Source organism: Jaculus jaculus, chromosome 6 (assembly GCF_020740685.1).
Source record: "Jaculus jaculus isolate mJacJac1 chromosome 6, mJacJac1.mat.Y.cur, whole genome shotgun sequence".
Taxonomy (NCBI): Eukaryota; Metazoa; Chordata; class Mammalia; order Rodentia; family Dipodidae; genus Jaculus; species Jaculus jaculus.
In genome coordinates this window covers 100,772,954-100,792,107 of record NC_059107.1, presented here as the reverse complement: position 1 = coordinate 100,792,107, position 19,154 = coordinate 100,772,954, and the positions used below count along the sequence as shown (strand labels likewise).

The 19,154-nt window shown below is 54.2% G+C and overlaps 1 protein-coding gene across 3 annotated transcripts in view; it reads right to left on the bottom strand.

The window, feature by feature from the left end:
• The window catches only part of Lrp1 (LDL receptor related protein 1), a 98,653-nt gene that overhangs the window by 37,681 nt on the left and 41,818 nt on the right, over positions 1-19,154 (bottom strand). For 2 of the 3 annotated variants that reach the window (XM_045151431.1, XM_045151432.1), the window contains 20 exons: positions 17,399-17,539; positions 17,134-17,259; positions 15,945-16,061; positions 15,456-15,536; positions 14,766-14,816; positions 13,791-13,958; positions 7,671-7,853; positions 7,151-7,351; positions 5,984-6,229; positions 5,630-5,827; positions 4,407-4,611; positions 4,099-4,263; positions 3,455-3,699; positions 3,145-3,276; positions 2,682-2,909; positions 2,280-2,454; positions 2,097-2,191; positions 1,757-1,906; positions 1,436-1,576; positions 925-1,059 (listed from right to left, as the gene is read on the bottom strand). In XM_045151431.1, coding sequence (XP_045007366.1) covers positions 925-1,059; positions 1,436-1,576; positions 1,757-1,906; positions 2,097-2,191; positions 2,280-2,454; positions 2,682-2,909; positions 3,145-3,276; positions 3,455-3,699; positions 4,099-4,263; positions 4,407-4,611; positions 5,630-5,827; positions 5,984-6,229; positions 7,151-7,351; positions 7,671-7,853; positions 13,791-13,958; positions 14,766-14,816; positions 15,456-15,536; positions 15,945-16,061; positions 17,134-17,259; positions 17,399-17,539 — 3,183 coding nt within the window. The remainder of the gene's footprint in view (positions 1-924; positions 1,060-1,435; positions 1,577-1,756; positions 1,907-2,096; positions 2,192-2,279; positions 2,455-2,681; positions 2,910-3,144; positions 3,277-3,454; positions 3,700-4,098; positions 4,264-4,406; positions 4,612-5,629; positions 5,828-5,983; positions 6,230-7,150; positions 7,352-7,670; positions 7,854-13,790; positions 13,959-14,765; positions 14,817-15,455; positions 15,537-15,944; positions 16,062-17,133; positions 17,260-17,398; positions 17,540-19,154) is intronic. The other variant, XM_004650000.2, reaches the window with a different exon arrangement.

Genomic DNA, 19,154 nt, shown 5'->3' with positions numbered 1-19,154 from the left:
TTCTGAAACATCTACCCACATCAAAGAGGGAGGTTTCTGGCAGTGTACTTTGGGAAAAAGTGCTGTCCTGGGGCAAGCTTGTAAATCAGCAAGTTCTTGTGAAACGTCTGGAGTCTCATCCCTTCTCTTCAACCGAGCAGCTCAGCCTAGCCCAGCCCAGCCCAAGGCCTGTCTCCTCACCTGGATTACTCCTAATAGCCTCCCAACTGGTCTAACTGCCTGGGTTTCCTCCCTCCTCCAGTCTGCAAGTTCTCTATCACCAGGTCAATCTCCAACCACCACTTTCCAGGCACTCCTGGCTGAGAACCCACAGGAGCCCCACCCTGCCTGACAGTCTTATCAAAGACCTCCCACACCCTGCCCACACACCCTGGTTGCACTGGGATTTGTCTGTTTAGCTGTATTTCTTGCTCTGTGTGTGTGTGTGTGTGTGTGTGTGTGTGTGTGTGTGTGTGTGAGAGAGAGAGAGAGAGAGAGGGGGGGGGGGGGTGTGGGGATATTAAACACAGGGTCTGGTGCATGTTAAGTATTCTACCACTGAATATTGCCATGCTACTAACCAATCCTCTTCACTATGCCACACATCAAATTCTACCTATCCTATAAGCTCAGTGCACAAGCCAAGCTGGCCCGCCTCTCTGCTGCTGTCTATCTCATCAAAACCTACTGAGAGCCCCTGCAGTCACAGCTGCGTCCACTCAAGTTTCCCAGACAAGCTGACCTCATATTATAGCTCGAGCCACAAAGCCCAAGGGTGAGCACTTCTGTCCCCTGTATCTGCCCATAGCACCCAGCATGGTAGAGGCCTTAAGCATCTAAACCAAAAGGTTCCTGGTAATACATGAGGAACACTGCCGTGTTCCCAAAGAGGGGTTGTGGTCAGAGGCTTGGGCCCAGGGTTGGGTGAAGACGTTGGTCACTGACCCTCACAGGCCTGCTGGCCACTCCGGAGGCTGTAGCCAGCTGTGCACATGCAGGAACGAGTTGTTGCCGACGTTGGCAGGCAGAGCTGGGAGCAGTCCCCGTTGTTGACACTGCATGGGTTGGTGCCCTCATGCTCTGGGGGAGGCAGTGGGCAGAGAACACAGAGAGGGTTAGATGGCCTTCCCTGGAAGCTTCGGAGCCAGGCTTAGTCCACCCAGGGACAGGGTGGTCACTGGCTTCACCCTGGACTTGACGAGGTCACCACCCAACCGAGCTCCATTTCTTCTGTCCTCCTAGGCCCCTGGACCTGCGAACCTACACAATACCCGGATGGAACCGAGGGACAGGGGCACCTGTGAGGAGTGACTGGGGCCCGACCTGCTTTCATTCCCTTCCCTCCTTCACCAGGTGGGCTGTTCCTGGTGGCAGCTCTGAAGCCCCTCTGTGATCCGCATCCTCATTACCACCAAGACCCCCCCCCCACGCCCTGTCCCTTGCCCCCACTGCCTACCTAGCTGAATGCTCTCGTCATAGACCTTCATGTGCATCACCAGGGTGGTGCTGTTCCTCAGGACCACGGATCCCGAGCCGTCAGCCTTGTTGCACGTGCCCATCTTCTCCGACACCTGATCTGCCCACCATAGCTTGTCCCCTGGGGCAGCAGGAGGGGATGAGACCCTTGGGAAGGCCCTCCACTTAGCCCTTCTGAAGGGCTGGTGGCCCCAAAGTCATTAGGCCTTTGGAGTGGGAGGCATCCCCCCCACCCCCACCTCCAAGCCAGTTTGGCCTGCCCTGCCTTGTTTCTATTCTGCTCCCCATCCTAGGCCCTCACCCATGATGGCCAGGGCAGTGGCCTTGCCCAGCTGGCTCCGCATGGTATCTATGATTTCCAGCCCACTTCCATCCAGATTACAGCGGTTGATGGTGTGGTTTCCGGAGCTGATCCAGTAAAGTTTGCTTTCAGGGAAGTCAATAGCCAAGCCTGAAAGAGGAGAGTGTCAGAGTCAGGTAGCCTGGTACCATGGCTGGGCACAGTTATACTTTGTGAAGGACATGAGTTTCCAGGGCAGAGCTGCAGGCTGGGAGGGGCTCAGGGGCACTAGCGGGATCCTGGGAGCATCTCCAACTGGAGGAACTAGAGACCTTCAAGGGCAGGCAGGGCAAACTCATACCCACAGGGCCCTTCTGGCCGCTGAAGAGCAGGGTGCGGTTGCTGCCATCCATGTTAGCCATGCTGATATTGTCACCGTCAGTCCAGTACAGCTTCCTAGGGGATGGTACCGAGGAGAGGGGTCAGAGTCTTTTCCTTCCCAGCCCCACACTGGTGATTCCCCAGTCCTGAGTCGTAGACTGACCCACGCAGGGGGTGGACGACCAGGCCATGGGGCTGCTCCAAGCCCTGTATCACCGCGTTCTTGAAGGAGCCGTCCAGCCGGGCCACGTTGATCTGCCTCTTGTGGGTATCATAGCTTGTCCAGAAGAGATTTCGGGACACCCAGTCCACAGCCAGACCATGGGCATTTGGCAAGTCTGCAGGTACAAGTGGGAAGTCAGGGACTGGTGTTTGTGGGGTATAAATTGGGAGGAGCCCAGTATGGTTTCTGGGGATCAGGAAACCCAGGCTGGAGCTCCTGGAGGGGTCAGGGTTTGGACAAGGATTATCAGTACACCTGGGAAGCACGATCAGGAGGGAGCCCTGGAGCCGGGGAGAGAGGGCACCTACACCCACGGGGAAGAGGGCAGGGCCAGGCCAGAACCTGCTGAGACAACTGTTTCCACTCCGGTGCCATTGATGAAGGCCCGCTTGATGGCCTGTGTCCGCACGTCAGACCAGTAAACACGCTGCTCGCGGGCATCGTAGTCCAGCACGGTGACGTTATCGATGTCCGGCACCGTGAAGGAGATGATGTAATTGTAGTAGGGGGCATCCAAGTCCACACCCCGGATCTCCATCTGACGTGCGTAGAGCAGGAACTTCTTAAACTCTGTGGGGTGCAGGTCCCGTCACTGAGGGCAGTCACCTGCCTCCAAGCTCCCTGCCTTGCTCCAGGTCACAGTTCCCTCTGCTTGATGCTGGCCCTCCACTACGAAGCAGGCCCGCCTACACGGGCTCCTGAGAGCCGTGACCTCTTCCTACAGTGCCAATCTCTGGAGCCCCACTTCCAGTCACTCCTGACTGGGTCCCGGCCTCCGCTTTACCCCAGGGAGGGGTCACCCTACCGTAGCAGGTCGTGTTGTCCTTGTGTAGCTTCATGAGGTGGGGGCAGGCGCAGGAGACGGTCCGGTTGTAGTTGATGAGGCACAGGTGGGAGCAGGGGCCACGGCCCCCGTTCGCCTCACACGGATTGGGAGCTGGCGGTCAGAAGAGAAGAGGACAGCAAGAACATCCTGTGACTTGTTGACCCCTACCTGACCTTCCCCACCTAGGGCTCTTCTCTCCCCTCCCCAAGGCTTCACTTTCTCCATCCCAGAACCTCTGTCACAGGCCAGCACACCCGTGCTATGGCAGCACAGGCCCCTGGACCCTTACCCATGGGCTGCCGGGAGGGGTGGTACACCTGCAGGTCAAAGGGCTGCGTGTTGGTCCTCTGTACCACGGTGACGTTGTGGCCGGTCCACTTGTTGGCCTTGGCCAGCGTGTTTGTTCGCCAGTCAGTCCAGTACACCTCGCCCCCGTACAGCGTCACCGCAAATGGGTGCGACAGGAACTCGTGTCCCCGAAGCACCTCCATGTGGCCGGAGCCGTCGTAACGGGCCGAGTAAATGGCATCTGACCTGGGAGCAAGGTCGGGGCACAGTGAGGATGCCAGCAGGGACCTCAGAGCGCCCTGCCTAGGAGCCCACTGCCCACAGGGACGCTCTCCTCTCCAGGGCTGCCACTGGCACACAGCACGTTGGTGCAAGTTAGAAAAAGGCACCCTCTCCACACAGATCAGGTAAGGAAGTGTGGCTCTGCTCTGGGCGGACCCAGCCCCGTGTGGAGGGCACAGAGAGTGAGCACAGGGGAGGGCACAGTGGACAGTCATGTGACAGACAACCTGCTTCTGCCCGACGCTACCCACCCTGCCTCTCTGCCCCAGCCTTTCCTGCAGCTCAGTTCCTCCTTCCACAGAGCTGGGTACATTGCCACCTGTTTCTAGACTCCCGGGCCCTCCCCAGCAGGTGGATGCTGACCTGGCATCAATCCAGAGGATTCGTTTCTCCAGGTAGTCCACAGTGAGCCCGTTGGGCCAGCCCCCGGAGCCCGTCTCCCGGTGGATAGTGCGGCGCCCAGCCCCACTCATGGAGGCTGCCTCAATTCGGGGCAGGCTGGCATCCCAGTCTGTCCAGAACAAGATCCTGGGAAGAGGGCCAGGAGGGTTAAAGCTGGAGGTGTGGAAGGACCACAGGTCAAAGTGGGGGAGCATCAGCACTGAGGAGACAGGGGTCTCTGAAACTTCAGGAAGCCCACAGGACCAGAGAAACATGTACAGAGTTCTCACCCATCTCGTGGATCCAGTGCAATTGCCCTTGGGTGTTCAATGTCACCAGCCAGCAGGGTGGTTCTGAGGGTTCCATCCAGCTTGGCTACCTCAATCTGGTCTAGGTTGCTCTCCACCCAGTAAATGTTGCCTGCAATCCAGTCTACAGCAAGGCCTTCTGGTGTGGCCAGGCCATACTGAATCACCACCTCAAAGCTGGTCAATGCTGGGAAGAAAGGATTACAAGAGGTTAGAGTCTCTGGAGTGGGGCAGAGTGGATGTGTGGATCCTAAGATCACTCGATGATCTACCCTCCTCACCCTGGTACTTCTGACAATACCTCCTATGAGTCCAAATCCACAGTGACACTTCTAAGACCCCCACTCTCCTCCCTCAGGCCCTCTTCCCATCAGAAGGTAAGGACAGCAGGTAGGCCTGGAAGAGGGGCAAGTGTGGGCAGCCACTTTCTGTGGGCAATGCGCTTATGAGAGGAGGTCAGACTAGAGGACAGGAAGGCTTTGGGGAACAAACCTGGACTGCAACAATGGAGCTTTCTAGAAGTCACCCTACAGAATGTCTTGAAGCTATTTCATATATATATATACACATATATGTATGTATGTGTATATATGTATGTATGTATGTATGTATATGCCTCATATCTTTAGAAACTGTTGCATGGTGAGACTATATCTCATTTAGCCATTCCTCTGTTGATGGACATTGGAGATGTTTTCAAGTTATCTTTTTGACAAAACAAATGCCTCCAGTAAAATATGCTTCTTTCAAACCTTTGCTCGATGTCACCTTCTTGGGGACCCTGCCTGACCACAGTTTAAAACAGCCTGTCCTGAGCACATCTGTGTCTTATCACCTCGTGAATGGCAGGCACTCAGCTTCAAGCCCTGCTAGCTCAGGCTGCAGTGGGCAGAAGTCTCAGGTACTCCAGCCTACATGACTTTCCCCTTCCAATCCTGAAATTCCAGGGCTGGGAAAGCAGAGCTTCAGGCCGCTCCAAAGAAAGGCTGATCATTTTGTTAATTATTAGGCTAGCAGCTCTGCTAACGATAATTATGGGGCATCAGGCTCTGAGACCCACGGCGAAAGCTAACCCAATTAACAGGCAAATGGGGGAGAGGGAGCCAAGGCCTCTGCTGTGGAGCCACCTGGATCTGGCTCTGTGGCCCCAAATGCCCACTCATGTAAAACGACAGTACCAGTCCCTGGCTGGCCAGGGCAATCACCTCCATTGTCCAGCAGCTTCCCACGGTAGATCTTGTCCTCCACCACGTCGGTCCAGTAGAGGGCGCTCTGGCTGAGGTGGAAGTCCAGGGCAATGGTGTTGCGCAGACCAGGTACCAAGACACTGTAGTCGCCCTTGTGAAGATCGATGCGCCGGATCTCGTGGCGGTTGGAGAAGATGATGAACGGCTTGAAGGGGTCTGGGGCGGAAGGAAGATGGGGGCATCATCAAAGGGCTGGCTGCCTCTGTACCACCCTGTCCTGGAGCCCAGATGGAAAACTCAGTCTTTGGTGTTGGGCCACCCAAGCCCAGCCCACTATAGCCCAGGGTCCGGCTACCCTCTACAGTGTCTCACCCAGGCTGCGGCAGCTCTCGCCATCGGGCTCCAGGACCCAGCCTTCATAGCAGGAGCACTTCACACTGAACTTGTTCTGGTCACACTTCTGGCTGCATTTGAGGTGCTTGGCACAGTAGCTCTGGATCTGGCAGGTGTGGTTGTCAGGCCCCAGCTCCATGCCCAGAGGGCAAGAGCACACAATGCCTTCACCAGGTGCCACTGAGCAGTTGTGGCTACAGCCACCATTATTCAGAGAACACTGGTCTGGGGGGACAGGCAAGGAACAGGCCCAGGGTCAAGACTGGGAGATGGCAGGAACACGGCCTGGCTGAGCCCAAGCACACATCACCCTCTCCTCCATTTCCTGCCAGGCTTCGGTCCATTCCTCAAGCTCCTTCAAGGTCAGAGGCTGGGATCTGAGCATAGGTACCTGGGACCACCCTCCCCTCTTGGGCCTACAGTTGAGACCCCTCTGTGAGAGGCTTTTGGGTCCTGTCTGCCTTCTCTGATCTCTCTCAACTCAGGAATAATTTGGGGCCAGGCATGGAGGGAAACATCCTGCCCCAGGGTCCTCGGATGTCAAAGGTTTCTGGGCCAGTCCTGGCTGGCTTTACCTTCCATTTTCCTTCCAAGGAGCTGTGCTCCCTGTCTGCTCTGAGGCAGCAAGACTACTTGGCACCCCAAATCACACACTGCCCTCCCCGAGCCTCAACTCCATCGTCCCATGTGCACATTCTGCCTGTGTCTGCGAGTCCAGTTAAATTAAACCCCTACTTCTGGAAGCCTCCTCCAACCATCAGCTCTCAACCCTGGCCCTTGCTGCCAACCCGGCCTCCCTGCTCAGGGTCCTGGCTGTGGAGGAGGGAGCTGCCCATATGTCAGGAGCCCTCCATCTCCACCGCGCCTTAGGACTGGTGTGACCCTGGACCAGGTTATTTAATTACTTGCCCTCCTTTTCCTCATTTGGATACACAGTGTTCCTGTTTCACTGGGCTGCTCTGTGGAATAAATGCTATAAGAGTATGAGACATTTCACACAGGGCCAAGGTGAGCACTAAATCAACACAGGCTGTGGTTGACACTCCGAACGCTGCCTGTTCTTGTCCCAGACTACTTCCTCCAGACTTGTCCTGGCCCAGACTCCTCTCCACACCCCTGACCCCCAGGTTCTGGTCGGGGCCTCACCACAGAGCTCGCCCTCATCCGAGCCGTCTCCACAGTCGTCATTGCCATCGCACAGCTTGTCAGGGGGCAGGCAGACTGAGGTGTTGTTGGCACAGGGGTGCGAGGGTGGCCTGCAGGCCAGGGACTCACAGTTCTCTTCATCTGAGTTATCTTCACAGTCGCTGTCACCGTCACACACCCACGCTTTGCTGATGCACCGAGCTGAGGAATGGGTGCAGGATGAGGGGCCAGGCCTGGAGACTGGGCCTTTCTGGCCCCTTCGGGCCAAACCCAGTGGACTTCTCTAACAGGTCACGACTGTAGTGCTTGGGGGCCCACTACGAACCTTTGAATTTCCGGTCAAATTCACGTATGAAACAAAGAAGGAAGGAATCTACAGGAAGTACTGCAGCTCAGCTCTGGCCAGGATGTGGGCTCTTCATGCGGGCCCTGGCCCCTCATACCCTTCCCACTGCTCTGCTCTCAAGACGGTCTCCCCTTGCCCAGGCTGCCCCATTTCAGGTCCCCCCCCACTTTTCACCTGAGGCCTTGCAGCCAAACTTGACATTTGGGTCACAGACATGGGTCACTCCCTCACAGCTCTTCTCGTCACTGGAATCCATGCAGTCAGTGTCCCCGTCACAGCGCCACCTCAGAGGGATGCACAACCCATCCAGCCGGCACTGGAACTCATCAGTGTGGCAGCCACCAGGAGGCCTCGTGGCTGCAGGGGGGTAGGGGGAACATCAGGGCGGGGGGCTCCGGGTGAGCCCCTCCCACTGTTTCTGGCCTGGGCGCTCAACTGGGAACGCTAGAGAGTCATTGGAGCTTGCCGACAACTTGGAAGCACGGACACAGTAGGAATGTCAGATGTCACCCCTTCAAGGACCCTATGTTCATCTCATCTGTATTTGTCCCTGTGACACTCAGGATGGTGACTGGCTAAGCAATTTGCCAGGCCTCCCATCTAGTCTTGTTTCCCTCATTCACCCCACATTTAGTGAGTGCCAGCTATCTACCAGGCACTGTTTTCAGGTCCTGGCAGTGACCAAGGCAAAGTCTTTGCTGCCAACTTAACTTAGATTCCAGTGTGGGAGGTAGATCCAGAATGTAGCTGAGAGCAGTGTCAGCAGTGACACGGCCAGGTAACACACCGGCCTGACGGGATGACGCTTTAGAAAAGCTGGTCAGAGCCGGGCGTGGTGGCGCGCGCCTTTAATCCCAGCGCTTGGGAGGCAGAAGTAGGAGGATCACAGTGAGTTCGAGGCCACCCTGAGATTACGTAATGAATTCCAGGTCAGCCTGGGCTACAGTGAGACCCTACCTCGAAAAACAAAAACAAAAAAAAGAAAAGCTGGTCAGGAAGCCTCCGAGGAGATGTTCGAGCAGGCCCTTTAATGAAATGAGAGCAAGCCTTGAGGCTACCTGGAAACACACTGCCGGCCAAGGGACAGCCAGCGCAGAGCCTCGAGGATGGGGCAGTGCTGGGAACATTCAAACAATGCCCACAAGGCTGACAGAGCCGCAGCACAGTGAAGGTGAGGGTTGTGTGTGTGTGTGTGTGCGGGGGGCGGGGGGGGGAACAGGGGAGCAGCAGGTCAGAGGTGGGAAAGAGGCCCAGCAGGCCACAAAGAGACTTTGTCACTTTCTTTATGTTTGCAGGGAACTGGTGAGGCCTCAGAGCAGGGCCGGGGACAGGGTCACTGCTTCCCCAGGGTCCTGTTTTGCCCCATCTGACCCTGCAGGCCAGCAGCACAGCAGGACGGGCACCGACGAGGGAGCGCAGATGGCCGGGTGCTGGGCTGGGGGTCTCACTCACACCACCATGGCACAGCCACTCCTCCACCCCCCTACCACAACACAACTGGCATTCTCTTTGGGCCCTGGTGTCCACGGCAGCCCGAGCTGACGTTCCATGCTCAAGGCATCTGAACTTCTGTGCGATCTAATGCCCTTCCAGCACGGTCTTCCAAAGTGTCTCCCACATCACACCACCTTCCGAAGCTCCCTGGTACCTCCCCAGTGCAGTCTCTGCCCGGCTCACCTGTTACTGAAATCGACCCCCTTTGGGATAACCTCATCTTCTGCCACCCCTCATCAGACTGGCCTGCTTGGTCATCATTCCCCTCAGAAGTGTCTGGTTTCCTCCTCCGTCTCTCTAAGCCATTCCCACCGTGGTCAAAGTCCCTCTCCTTCTCTTCCTTTACCCACACTCTAATCCTTCACCAGGTCTCATTCAGATCCACTTCCTCCTGAATGGTCCTTTGCCATGACAGCTCGCAACCACAGGTAACCATTACTGCCAACAGGGTGGCAGATGCCATGTGCCAAGCCTCACACATTTCTTATTGGCCAGCAGAGGAAGCCCAGGACAGCGGAAGCCATTTGCCCAGGTCCTTCTGGCTTACTGGGCAGAGCCACTGTGTCATGCAGCCTGCAGGGAACCCTTCTTAGGGTTTCAGGGCACAGACACCTGCTCTATCTCCTGTCCCCTCTTGGAGATGGCCTTGGGAGACTCCGTTACTGTTTCTGGAGCCTCCTAGGGTTCTCTCAGAGTCTCTGAGCTACATACATGTCGGGAGCTGCACCCAGCACAGTTCCTCCTTGTGTGGGCATATACTCTAGCTATGTAAGGCAGAGGCCATTAGCTGGCATGCCATGGGCCAGATAAGGTCTGCAGGAAGATGTTGAACTAGTTGTTGGTTTTCTTTTTAATTTTTACTTTTTTCTTTTCTTTGAACTTTAAGATCAACTGTCAGTTGTTATGGGTTGAACTGTGATTCCTAAAAAAAAAAAGTCCTAGCCCACTATACCTGTGAGTGTAGTCTTGTCTGGCAAAAGTGTTCTCACAGGCAATCAACTTAAATAAGGTCACCAGAATGTGGCCCAATCAGTAGGACTGGTATCCTTATATAAAGAAAACAACTGGGCTAGAGAGATTGCTTAGTGGTAAAGGTGCTTGCCTGTGAAGCCTACGTACCCATGTTTGACTTGCCAGATCCCACATAAGCCAGATGCACAAGGTAATGCATGTGAAAGGTCACACATGCACACAAGTTGATGCACATGTCTGGAGTTTGATTACAGAAACTGGAGGTCCTGGTGTGCCAATTCACTCTCTCTCTCTCTCTCTCTCTCAATCTCTCTTTCATATAAAAAAAGGGGGGGGGAGCTGGAGAGATGGTTTAGTGGTTAAGCGCTTGCCTGTGAACCCTAAGGACCCTGGTTCAAGGCTCGATTTCCCAGGACCCACATTAGCCAGATGCACAAGGGGGCACACACATCTGGAGTTCGCTTGCAGTGGCTGGAGGCCTTGGTGCGCCCATTCTCTCTCTCTCATTCTCTGCCTCTTTCTCTCTCTGTCGCTCTCAAATAAATAAATAAAAACAAACAAACAAAAAAAGATCAATCTGCTGGACTTGCCTCAAGGAAAAAAAGAAGAAAGAAAGAAAACAGAACAAAACACTGGGCTGGAGAGATGGCTTAATGGTTAAAGCATTTGCCTGCATAGCCAACTTCCCAGGACCCATGTAAGCCAGATGCACAAGAATCTGTTTGCAGTGGCTAGAGACCCGTATGTGCCCACTGTCTATCTGCCTCTTCCTCCTTTTTTCTTTCAAATAAAAATTGAAAAAGAAAAGAAAAGAAAACAATTGGGCAGTAGGAAGATGGATCAGATGGTAAAGTACTTGCCTCTCAAGCATGAAGACCTGAGTTTGAGGCCCAGTACCAACATAAAATGCTTTGTATATACACCTGTAATCCCAGTGCTGGGGAAGTAAAGACAAGAGGATCCTTGGAGCCTGATGGTTAGCCTGTATAGCCTAATTTGTAAGCTCCAAGCCAATCAGAGACCGTTTCAAAAAGAGGTGGACACAGCTTGTGCTTGCTTGCAAAGCCTGACAGCCTGGGTTCGATTCCCCAGTACCCATGTAAAGCCAGATGCACAAAGTGGTGCATGGGTGCATGCATCTAGAGTGGCACTCCATTCTTTTGTTTTCTCTTCTTGCAAATCAATAATAAAAATATATTTTAAAAGCCAGGCGTGGTGGCACACGCCTTTAATCCCAGCACTAGGGAGGCAGAGGTAGAAGGATCACCGAGGGTTCAAGGCCACCCTGAGACTACATAGTGAATTCCAGGTCAGCCTGAACCAAAGTGAGACCCTACCTCAAACTCCCCCCACAAAATAAACTATATATATATATATATAAAGAGAGAGCGCTAGAAAGATGGCTCAGTGATTAAATTGCTTGCCTGCAAAGCCTCACAACCCTGGTTCAATTCTCTAGTACCCATGTAAACCAGATGCACAAAGTGGCACATGCATTTGGAGTTCATTTATAACAGCTGGAGGCCTTGCTGTGTCTATTCTTTCATAATATATTTTTAAGTTTTTTCTTTTTAAAAATTTTATTTATTTATTTATTTGAGAGAGGAAGAGGCAGATAGAGATGCAGAGACATGTGCCACCATCTGATTTTATGTGGGTACTGAGAAATCCAACCTGGGTCTTTTGGCTTTGCTGGCAAATGCCTTAACTGCTAAGCCATGTCTCCAGCCCTATTTTTTTTTTTTTAAAGAGGTGGACAGCTCAGTGTGTGGTGGTGCACCCTTTAATCCCAGCACTTGGGAGGCAGAGGTAGGAGGATCGCCGTGAGTTCAAGGTCACCCTCAGACTACATAGTGAATTCCAGGTCAGTCTGAGCTAGAATGAAACCTTACCTCAAAAAAAGTGGGAGGGGGGTGGACAGTGTACCTAAGACACCCAAGGTTGTCCTTCAGCCTCTACATACTCACACCTGCACACACACATACTCACACACACCTGCATGCACATACATGTGGGCATATGCAACACCCACATGCATGCCAAACAAGAAAAAAGAAAGAGAACTTGGGGCCCAGAGACAGACAGGGAGGACAGAGACAGAAGTAAAGCATCCATGCACAAAGGACACCAAAGGTCGCTGGCAAACTCATGGGAGCTGGGGAGAGGCACAGGGTACATTTGGACCTCAAAAGGAACCAGTCCTGCTGACAGCGAGCTCTTGGACTTCTAATCCTCAGAACTGTGAGACAACACATTTGTGCTGTTTAAATCACTCAGTCTGTAGCATTTTGTTACAGTAGCTTTAGGAAATTAAAATGCCAGCATCAAACCTATGGTAGAGGGGCTCAGTGAATAAAGTGCTTGATGCTGCTCAAGCTGAAGCAAATGAGCCGGCTCCCCAGGTGCCATGTAAAAAGCGGGGAGCCGTGGCAGGCTTCTGTAACCCCAGTAGGCTGATGCTGACGGTGAGATGGGAGGCAGAGACAAGACTTCCCTGGAAGCTCAAGGCAATTCTAGCAAAGACCAATAGAATGAAAATCCAGAGCAAGAAACCCTGTTTTAGCCAGGCGTGGTGGCGCATGCCTTTAATCCCAACACTCGGGAGGCAGAGGTAGGAGGATTTCCATGAATTCGTGGCCACCCTGAGACTCCATAGTGAATTCCAGGTCAGCCTGAGCTAGAGTGAGACCCTACCTCAAAAAAAAAAAAAAAAAAAAAGAAAAAAAGAAAGAAAAGAAAAGAACAGAAAAAGAAACCCTGTCTTAAATGATGTGGACGGGTGAGGACCATCCCAAAACTTGTTCTTTGACCCCCACATGTGTACCTTGGCCCGCCACATTCACCCATTAACATGTACATACACTTATAAACATGCACACATAAATATTTTTTAAGCATGGTAGATTTTACATTAAAAAATCTGCAGTTCTGACTCTTCTTGAAGCTGGGACAACCTTGGGTCTATGTGCTCTACGATAACAACAGGCCAGCGCTTCTTAAGAAACAAATGTTAGACAGGGCCTGTGCCCACCAGGAAGCTCACCCTACCTCAGGATCCCTCCTGGGCCAGCCCCTCTCCTTCTTCTGCACAATCATTCTTACTTACCAGCACCCCCTTCTCTCTTCTGCTCAATCATTCTTACCCATCACACTTTTCTTTACAAGACAGGACTTGACTCTATAGTGCAGGAAATCCTGCCTCAGCCTTCTCAGTGCTGGAACTACAGGTGAGAGTCACCACACCTGATGAGACCCTTTGCTCAGGCTACTGTTTACCTAACATATCTCCATGCTGAACACTTTCTGTGCATGTTTCACCAAATTTTTCATCAGTGCTGTGATGTTAGTGCTTTTATTTAGTTATTTAGTTAGTTTTGGATTTTTCAAGGTCAGGTCTTGCTTTAGCCCAGGCTGACCTGGCATTCACTATGTAGATCCAGGCCGACCTTGAACTCCTACCTCTGCCTCCCAAGTGCTGGGATCAAAGGCGTGAGCAGCCACACCCCTAAGCTAATGCCATTATTACCCTACTTTGCAGAGGAAACTCAGACGCCCACAGAGATTACATAGCTTGCCCGGGGCCACTCAGTTGCTGAGCTGGAGCTGAATCCCAAGGCCACTCAACTGCCAGACCCATGGTTTTTAGCGGTGCGGTGGCAATCATCTGCCAGTCCCCTCCCTCTCTCATGGGACTGGAACTTCCTGAGGAGCAAGAGCTGAGCCTCAGCTGTGAGGCTTCCAAGTGGTGACTGAGCGAGTGGGGTGGCTGGCGGGCCGAGGGGCTGACACAGGGAGCGCTCATTCCTCCCGCTGACCCTGGGCGCTCACCCTGGTTGGTGCAGTTGGCATGGGTCTCATCACTGTAGTCCCCGCAGTCATTGTCCCCGTCACAAGTCCAGTGCTCAGGGATGCAGCGACCGCTGTTGCACTTGAACTGGGTGCTAGAGCAGGAGTGGCTGCAGCCTGCCTCGTCGCTGTTGTCCCCACAATCGTTGTCTGGGGGGGGGGAGGAGAGAAGGGGAGAGGCAAGGATGAGGTCAGCAGAGCAGGCTTCTCTGTGACCCCAGCTCGGCCCCAGCCACCTCCTCGTTCCCACCCACGGCCCATCCCTCCCCTCACTGAGAAAATAACAAACAGAGAAGACACAGAAACTGCATAGATTGCAGCATGCACCATGGCCCACACGTTGGGGCGGGCAGTGGGTGGGCTCCCTGACTCTCAGAAGGCTAGTGGTGGGGGACACCCTTTGCAGCAGGATGTGGGGACAGGGTCTGCTTACTTCTGGGGGACAGACAGGGGTTCCTTCGGTTGGGGAAGGGGGCAGGGGAAGTGGCACATAGGTGAAGCTCTCCCTGAGCGTGGGCACTGTCTGGGACCACTCACTGGGTGCTGGCTCACAGCGGCTCGCACACACCTGGGGAGGTCAAGAGCCTCTTCGGGGAAGGTGAACGTCCTGGCTTCTAGGAGCCAGGTTAGGAGCCGACGGGTGTCTCACTCCCTATCTATGGGATTCTAGGGAAGACTGGGGTTTGGCCATTCCTCATGGGGTGTGTTTCTGCCTCTTTTCCGACTAGATTTGCCTGTCCAACTCTCTCCTCCCCCACGTCTGGGCTCTCACAGCACCGCCTCCATCCTCTCTCCTCCTCACAGCCCCTCTCCCTCTCTGCTGCTTCCTCCCTGTGTTTTCCACTCTCGCCTCTCCTTTGTGTCCTAGCAGCTCTGGGGCAGGGATGTGGGGGACCAGGAGTGGCTGAAGCCGTCTGGGGCCCTGGGGTGACGGTGCATGTGCTTCTATGCACTGACCGGCAGGCTCAGGACAGGTCTTTTCGTCAGAGCCGTCCCCACAATCCTTCTCTGAAACACAGAAACCGCCAGGGCAACCATTGGCATTTGAGACGGCAGCAAGGAGGAGGGCAATGTGGCGCTGACCCAACCTGTCCTCACACGTGAGCCATGGCTAAGGCCACTGGGGCAGCACGTCACAGCACAACACAACACCACATCAAACGCGACAATGCCGGAGACAGCACACACAATGGTCACCTGCCCACACGACACCACAGACCCGTGGCTCAGGGCTGACATCCCCTGGTCCATGGCTGACCTCCAGGTGGGCTCCTGAGCTTGAAGCCCAGAGCCTAGGGGGTGCACCAAGGGTTCCAGGAGATGGGGGTTGCAAGGAGAAGGGGGTCAGGCTCTAGGTCCCTTGCTCTGCCATTCTGGTCCCTCTCAACTCATCTTTCCCTAGCTCTTGAGTCCTGCCAGAGGTGAGACAGTTTATCTTTGCCTGGGGTAAAAATAAGATAGGCAGACCACCTTGACTCCCCCATAGCATTTCTGGGTCCTCCTGTTTTCCCCAAGCCAACCCAGCATTCAGTGCACTGTAGATATCCCTGGCTTGATACTAAAACCTCCTCCCTCCCCATTTGGGGCCTGGCTGTGGATTCCAACTTCCCTAGGAATAAGCCCAGGTGGAGGGAGGCAAGCTCTTACCATTGTCACATCGCCAGTTGATGTTGATGCATCTGCCATTGTTGCAGGTAAACTGAGTCAAGGGGAAGCAGGTGGGATAGGCTGTCAGGGAGAAAGAGCAGCTGAGTAGGCCCCTCAAGACCACAGACACCCTAATACTGAGTAGCAGGTGGCACAGGGAACCTTCCCATAACCCGCAACCCTTAGCAAAAGTCCAATAGGGGCTGACAGCAAGGCTCCTAGCCAGCAGAGAACTGCTAGACACTGGCACGGGCCCCTGGGCACAGCCTATGTGTGTGCAAGTTCCCTGAGCCCAGCATCAACGCTGTGATATTGCTGCCATCATTAGCCCAGGACTGACAGACAAAACTCTCAGAAGCCACAGAGATACGAGAACTCGCTCCGGGCCACCAGGTACTACAATGCGTCTCTCCAAGCCCCACCTTAAGATACGTGGCCATGGCCTTCCCCTTCCCCAGGCCCAGCCTGGCTTTCCTGCCTTTTTCTCACCACATGAGGCAGACTCATCAGAGCGGTCTCCACAGTCATCATCCAGGTCACAGGTCCAGGAGATGGGGATGCAGCGGCCACTGGCACACGAGAACTGGTTGGGTGGGCAGGTGCGAGCTGTGGGGGGCGGGTAGGAGACGGGGTGGGCATAAGTGCTCATCGTTTAGTCTGCGTGTGGATGTGTACACGCACGCATATACGTGTGGGTGCGCATGAGTGGGGAAGCCAGGGGTCAACGTCAGGTGTCTTCCTCAGTTGCTCTCCAGCTTATTCTCTGAGAGGTTTGCTGAATTGGTAAGCCCCAGGCACAGGGAAAACCCTGTCTTTGCCTTCCCGGTGCTGGCACTACAGGCATGGGCCATCATGCCCAGCTTCTGTGTGGAGGCTGGGGCTCCAAACTCAGGTCCTTATGATTCTAGGGCATGCTCATTACAGACAGAGCCATCGCCCTAGCCTGCCAGAGCCTCTCTAAAAGCCTTGTTGTTTTTGAGGCAGGGTCTCACTCTGGCCCAGGCTGACTTGGAATTCACTCTGTAGTCTCATGGGGGTCTAGAGTTCAAGGCAATCCTCCTACCTCTGCCTCCCACATGCTGGAATGCACCACCACACCCATCTTCTAAGATATCTTTTCCTCCCAATTATCCTCTGCTTATTTGCTAGTTCTCTCTGGCTTTTAAAAAATTATTGATTTACTTATTTGAGAGAGAAAGAATGGGCTCACCAGGGCCTCTTGCTGCTACAAACTCCGTTGCATCTGACTCTAAATGAGTACTGGGAAATCGAATCCAGGTCACCAGGCTATGCAAGCAACTATCTTAACCGGCGAGCCATCTCTCTAGACCCTCTCTCTCTGGCTTTTGAGGCCTTATTCCTTGGGGCCCCAAACCCTTCTTCTGAGCAAAGTTCAAGCTCACATGTCTGGTCTCACACTGGTGCCTGACACCCATCTCAAGGGATCTCGGGTATGTTCCAAGGATCAATTTACCTCATCTCCCTCCAGACCTGCATCATGTTCCCTGCAAAGCCAGTCCTGCCAACCTGCATAGTCCAGGCAGAGGATGGCAGACTCTGCTTCCTGCCCAGGGTCCCAACCCCTCTGCTCAGATGCACAGGCTCTTCCGGCCCCGCCCCCAGGCCCATCTATCTTGCCGGGCCCTGGCTCCCCACCTGCCCTGCCCTCATTCCACACCTGAACAAGTGGCATTCGATTCATCCTCACTGTTCCCACAGTCATTGTCCCCGTCGCAGAGCCACCGATTGGGGATGCACCGGTTGTTCTCACACTTGAAGCGGTCTGAGGGGCAGGTGTGTTGATCTGAGGAGGGAACAGGTCAGGGGTCAGCGAGAAGCTCAGGACCCTGGTCTTTTGCGCGCTCGGCTGGTTAACAGACACTGCCCGAGCCCTGCTGCCCTGGCAGGGTCGCTGTCCCCCGGGGGACGGGCGGGTCACTCACGGCACAGTGCTGGGGCCTCGTCACTGTTGTCCAGGCAGTCATTGTCTCCATCACACTTCCATCGCTCCTGGATGCAGCGGCTGTTGGCACAGGCAAACTCGCCTGGCTGGCACTGGGGTGGGGGCACGTAGGATGGGTTCGCTGTGGGCACCACAGGAGCATGAGGGGGAAGGTCAGACCCAGGCCATGGGACAGATGCTAAGACCCCTGTACACTTTGTAATTTACTGCGTCTTAAGAGTAACTTTTCCTAGGACACGATTCTCTATGAACTAATTATCCCAAGGGAAGCCGTAACTCTTTATCAAGAAACAGCTTGAGGGCTGGAGAGATGGCTTAGCGGTTAAGCGCTTGCCTGTGAAGCCTAAGGACCCCGGTTCGAGGCTCGGTTCCCCAGGTCCCACGTTAGCCAGATGCACAAGGGGGCGCACGCGTCTGGAGTTCGTTTGCAGAGGCTGGAAGCCCTGGCGCGCCCATTCTCTCTCTCTCCCTCTATCTGTCTTTCTCTCTGTGTCTGTCGCTCTCAAATAAATAAAAATTAAAAAAAAAAAAAAGAAAGAAACAGCTTGAGATTTAGCCTTTCTAACAATTTCTGTACGTCCACATAGCCTGAGAGTAAAAGCTGTCATGAGAGACCTGTAGCTCTATCACTACCACGCGGTGCAGTCCACTGCCTGCTGCTTCCCTGAACTGCCCAGAGGAATCATCTTCGGGACCCCCATGGCCCTGCCACGGCCCCCGTTCTTTTCTGTGAGAAGATGTAGTGGATCAACGCCCCTGCAGGAGTGAGGAGAGGAGAGGAGAGGCTCTGCACGCTCCACCCCGGCCGCTCCTAACAGAGGCCTCACGGCCTGCCTCAGCAGTCCTTCGCCCACGTTGCCATTAGTAACCTCGGGAAGGCCAGCTCGGTGTCAGTTCTCCTGCCCCAGACCCTGGAGCGCTGCACGTGCCCTTTCTCATGCCATCTCAGCCCTCTTCAGCCTCTGAGACCTCTCCTGTGCTCCCTGGACTACCGGACCCAGAGGCTGGCGTGTGTGCGCCTCGATCCTCACTGCAGCTGCCGGGTCATTCTTCCTGTTTCCCTCCTAAAAGCCGGGGCTTACTTTCACATTCCTAAGCCAACCTCTGCTTTTGCAGGGCTCTCAGGACAGCCCCTGTTCAGTTCCCAAGCCCAGTGTCGTTTCTTCTTCGCAGTCACTCCTAGCTCTCTCCTTGATGACTTTGATTCTTCTGTCACCGTATGGCCCCTCTGCTCCTTAACCCTTCTGTGAACGCATTTGCCCTCCTCTGACCCATGCCACTCATCTTAGCTGGACACTAAGCTCCACTGAGCCCTTTTTGAAAAAAAAATTATTTATTTATATTCACAGGGAGAGAAAGAGGGAGAGGGAGAATATGTGTGCACCAAGGCTGCCACTGCAAACAAACTCCAGACAAATCCAACTCAGGCCATCAGGCTTTGCAAGCAAGCACCTTTAACCACTGAGCAATCTTTCCAGCCCCTTCACTGAGCCATTTTTGCTCTTGGGACTCTATAAGAAAATCACCATAGGGCTAGAGAGATGGCTTAGCGGTTAAGGTGCTTGCCTGCAAAGCCAAAGGACCTCAGTTCAATTCCCCAGTACCCATATAAGCCAGATGCACAAGGTGGCGCATGCACCTGGAGTTCATTTGCAGTGGCTGGAAGCCCTGTTGCGCCCAGTCTTTCTCTCTTTCTCACTCGCTCTCTTTCTTTCTCTCTGCCTCTTTCCCTCTCT